Source organism: Carassius carassius, chromosome 10 (assembly GCF_963082965.1).
Source record: "Carassius carassius chromosome 10, fCarCar2.1, whole genome shotgun sequence".
Taxonomy (NCBI): Eukaryota; Metazoa; Chordata; class Actinopteri; order Cypriniformes; family Cyprinidae; genus Carassius; species Carassius carassius.
In genome coordinates, this window is record NC_081764.1 from 914377 (window position 1) to 915918 (window position 1542).

At 32.0% G+C, this 1542-nt stretch overlaps 1 protein-coding gene across 3 annotated transcripts in view; it reads right to left on the reverse strand.

Moving 5' to 3' along the window:
• Positions 1-834: 834 nt before the first annotated feature.
• arhgap9 (Rho GTPase activating protein 9) overlaps positions 835-1542 on the reverse strand; it is a 35196-nt gene continuing 34488 nt past the window's right edge. For all 3 annotated transcript variants that reach the window (XM_059559593.1, XM_059559594.1, XM_059559592.1), the window contains one exon: positions 835-1038. In XM_059559593.1, the coding sequence (XP_059415576.1) occupies positions 846-1038 (193 nt within the window). In that variant the 3' untranslated portion in view covers positions 835-845. The remainder of the gene's footprint in view (positions 1039-1542) is intronic.

Consider the following 1542-nt stretch of genomic DNA (forward strand, 5'->3'; position numbering starts at 1 on the left):
GCTTTAATTGTGAATTAAATACCATTTTTTTTTTCCTGCTAAATATAATAGAAAATTTTTTAATTCACAATTATTATTAGTAAACAAATAAATAAAAATAAAATGTTAAATGTCTGGTGCTTTGAAAATTTATGCTGAAAATTAGTTTGTCATTAAAAATATCAGAAATGTTCACTTAAAAATTCTATTTTAGAATTAAGATCATTTTTTGGTGGGAATTGTTTTTTTTTTAAACGCAAAATATCTGGATGCTTTGAGACTCTATGGTGAAAATGTGTTACATTTTCATTAATATAATATCATAACGTTATCTTAATGTTGCTAGAAATTAATTTTCTTTATGTGAAATATATTTATTTTAGAACTTATGAGAATTAGTCCTATTGAAGAAAAAAATATAATAATAATAATGGCAAAATTAATGGCAAAAAGGTGTCGAATTGTCTCTAAAATAATAGGGTTATTGAAAAAGTGTTTCATTAACAATAACATTAAATTGTCTTAATGATCCTATAAAAAAATTTTTTCATGAAAAATATCTTCTTTTTTTTTAATTACTAGAATTATTACAGTCCAAAAAAACAAAAAAAGCACAAAATGTCTGGATGCTTTGAGATAAAAATGTGTATAATTAACAATAAAATAACATTCAGTTATCTTCATGATCCTAAAAATGAAAAGAATTCTCTTTATGCAAAATGTAATTTCAATTTTTTATCATTATTTCTGAAATCTGAGCTGAAGCGTGACCCAGTGGTGTTTTCATGAGTTCCAGTTTGTGGAGTAATGATGCAGACTGAACACCATGCATCGGTCCTCGTGTCCCAGTGCAGTCTGGGATTGTTTCAGGAAGCTCCCGTCTGCTCGGCTCTGAAGATCTGCAGGTATTCGCTCAGCAGCAGCTCCACGGCCTGGTTCTGATACACCATGTTAATGGCCATGTTTCCGCTCTCGTTCTCGGGACGCATCAGCGTGGGGCCGAACACGATGCCGATGTTCTGCGTGGTCATGCGGTTGCTGTCGGAGCGCTCCATCACCCTGAACACACACAGCGAAGGGTTAATGTGTCCGTAGGCGCTTGGCTAAAAACAGTCAAATGAAGAGCTTCCTGTGGGTTACTTCCTCCAGAGATACCAAACCACAGGAAGATCTTCATGTTCTTCAAGTGCTCTGTGTCTGTTTAGTTCAACCTCGTCTTAGATGTTTCTCCTCAATAAAAATCAGTCAGAAGTCTTTTCTTCTCCAGCTCGTTTCATAATCTACCCAACTAACAAACAGATGTTCTGGAAAAGTTTCCTTTAAAATGACATTTTTTTCATTCTCTCTGAACATTCAAAATGTCCCGTTTAAAAAAAAAAAGTTTTAAAAACATTCCATTTCATCTTTTTTTTTTTTTCAAATTTTAAGGGAATGATACATTTGAATGTAACATTCTGAAACAAGTAACATTTGAAAAATGTCAGATTAAATGTATCAGGCATAAAACATTCCATGAACAATCTATAAAGAATGTGTTTGTGCTTTTTGAATGAATGTTTAATA